This window comes from Pyrus communis, chromosome 1 (genome assembly GCF_963583255.1).
Source record: "Pyrus communis chromosome 1, drPyrComm1.1, whole genome shotgun sequence".
NCBI lineage: Eukaryota > Viridiplantae > Streptophyta > Magnoliopsida > Rosales > Rosaceae > Pyrus > Pyrus communis.
In genome coordinates, this window is record NC_084803.1 from 19,009,610 (window position 1) to 19,012,051 (window position 2,442).

The following is a 2,442-nucleotide window of genomic DNA, read 5'->3' on the forward strand; positions in this document are numbered from 1 at the left end:
AAAATGAAGGCCGGAAAAGCTTCAACTTGATGGGGTCCAAGAGAGGCTGTACAATTCGTTTTTGGTACTTGCTTGCACACAATATACAAATATAATAAAGAAAAAAATTATTTTATTTAAACATAAACGTAACCTTAAAAAAGGTTAAGCTTTATTAAGAAAGAAAACAAGAGACAAAGACAAGTCGATCGATAGATATGTTGATTTCCTAATTAACTAGCATAATAGCATATACCAAGTCCTCATAGAATTCGTTCGCTAAAATCTCCTCCACACCAGCACTAGTGAGCTCTCTAGATCTCTCCACTAGTGCCACCCAGTCAGTCCTGATCAACACAATAACCATCGCAACAAAGCAAACCATTTGGGCTGCTAGAAGGCCCAACCATAGGCCCAACAAGCCTAAATGCATCACAAATGCCATTAAAAATGCCATAGGTAACCCAACAACGTAGAAAGCACCAAAGTTGATAATCACACCCAACATTGGCCTCGCACTACCTTTCAACACACCACAAACAGTGGTTTGAGGGCAGTTCCCAAGCTCACACAACCCTACCACAGGCAACACAGAAGCAGTCAGTGATATAACCGCTCGATCGGCCGTGAAGATTTCCCCCCAAACATTATGCATTGTGAGCAAGAAAGTGGATATTATAAGCCCTGTGAGAATGGAAAAATACAATGCAATAAACGATGATTGCTTAGCTTGTTTTGGATAGTTGGCGCCTATCTCATTCCCCACCCGAGTCGAAACAGCTTGACTTAATGCATAGGGGAATTGGTAGACCAACGCGGTGGCCTGAATTATAATTCCCATGGTAGACATAGCTTCAGCTGCATTACTGAGAAGCCCTGATAGGATAATCATAATCTCATACCACCACCACTCTAAGCACACAGAAACACAACTTGGGACTGCTTGACGTATAATTTGGCTCCAGCCATTGAAGCAACATCGGATGGACCACCATTGCCATGTGTTTGTGCTGATATTTGAAACACACAAGTATAGTATAAGAGTTATGAGACAGCTCATGTCGGTTAAGGTTTCAGCAAGGGCAACACCCTGAATGCCTAAGCCAAAATGCCATGCAAGCATATAGCTGGCAGGGGTGTGAATCACAAGGGCCACTGCAGCACTAAGCATTAAAGGGAATGTGATGCTTTGGGTTCTAAGGTGGATTCTGAGGGGATTTATGATAGATTGGAAAAATAAAGTTGGGATAGAGAAGGTGAGGTAGGTTGTGGCCGTGGATGAGATTGTTGGGTTTTGGCCCGAAAAGATAAGTAACGGCTCACAATGGAACCACAAGATGGAAATGGGGATAGAGGTGAGGATGAGGATGGTGATAGTGCGTTGGAGGATGTGAGACATGAGAGGCCATTGTTGGGCTCCAAATGCCTGTGATGAGATCCCTTCCATGCCTGAAGCGAGGCCGGCAATAACCGAGTAACCACTAATGTTGGCCACACTAATGGCTAGGCTCCCTCCTGCTAATTCCCCTTTTCCCGATTTTCCCAAAAAGAACATTGAAATCGCTGATTTTGCATACACCATGAGGCCAGTCAAAATCATTGGCAGAGCTATGTTGTATAACTGCTTGATCTCTTCAAGAACCTATTCAAATCAATTGAACAAAAAATAATGAATATAATTCAGATGCACAAAAAAAAAAAAAAAAAAAAATACATACATGCAAATATGGTATGAAAAAAAAACAAAAGCGTTTCATAAAACTTACCATTGAAGAAATGGTGGATGGCCGATGCTGAGAATCTTGTCCATCTTCTTCATCGTCATTGATGGGGTGGTCGAATAGCTTGGACAAAAGCAAAAAATATATATGTGAGGTAGCTTCACCAATCTTGTTATACCTCATCTCAAATTGGCTAAACAAGATTGAAATTTTTGTGTAGATCTCAATGACTAAATTGATGAAATGGAGCGGGACTCAAACTAAGGAGAGAAAGATGGTTAATTTTCCTAGCACTCAGAAATCTTTATACAGTTATCTCACTACAATGGCAATAACAAATAGATTGGACAAACATATAGGCATGGCTTTTCATTGTAAGTGATCGGTTTTGTCTTTGTCTTGAAGAGTTAGTTAGGGTTTGCTAGTGAGGGATTGACGAGTGTGAGGAAGATAAGAAAAGGGGAAGAGGTGGCCATGCGAGTGGTTTGTCATTTTATATGAGGGTTTTGTCTTTGGATTTCTCACAAGGCTGAAAGCCAATCTTGCTTTACATCAGATTTGACACTTTAACGTTGGTGACAAACTGGCAGTCTCTCCGAATGCCAAAAATTCATGAACCCACATAACTCTGAGAATGAGATAAAAGTGAGGATTAGAATACTAGGACAAATTAACACCTCTTTAATTTAGACCAAATGCATTAAAAGTTGTTAACTCATTGGGTCAAACTAAGTAAATTATA

The 2,442-nt window shown here is 40.5% G+C and overlaps 1 protein-coding gene across 1 annotated transcript; it reads right to left on the minus strand.

Moving 5' to 3' along the window:
* Positions 1-208: 208 nt before the first annotated feature.
* Positions 209-1,883, minus strand: LOC137735553 (protein DETOXIFICATION 49-like). Its single transcript, XM_068474981.1, has 2 exons — positions 1,746-1,883; positions 209-1,621 (listed from the first exon to the last, which is right to left on the minus strand). Exons 1-2 carry the CDS (start codon positions 1,881-1,883, stop codon positions 209-211), a joined length of 1,551 nt encoding a protein of 516 aa, XP_068331082.1.
* Positions 1,884-2,442: the final 559 nt, after the last annotated feature.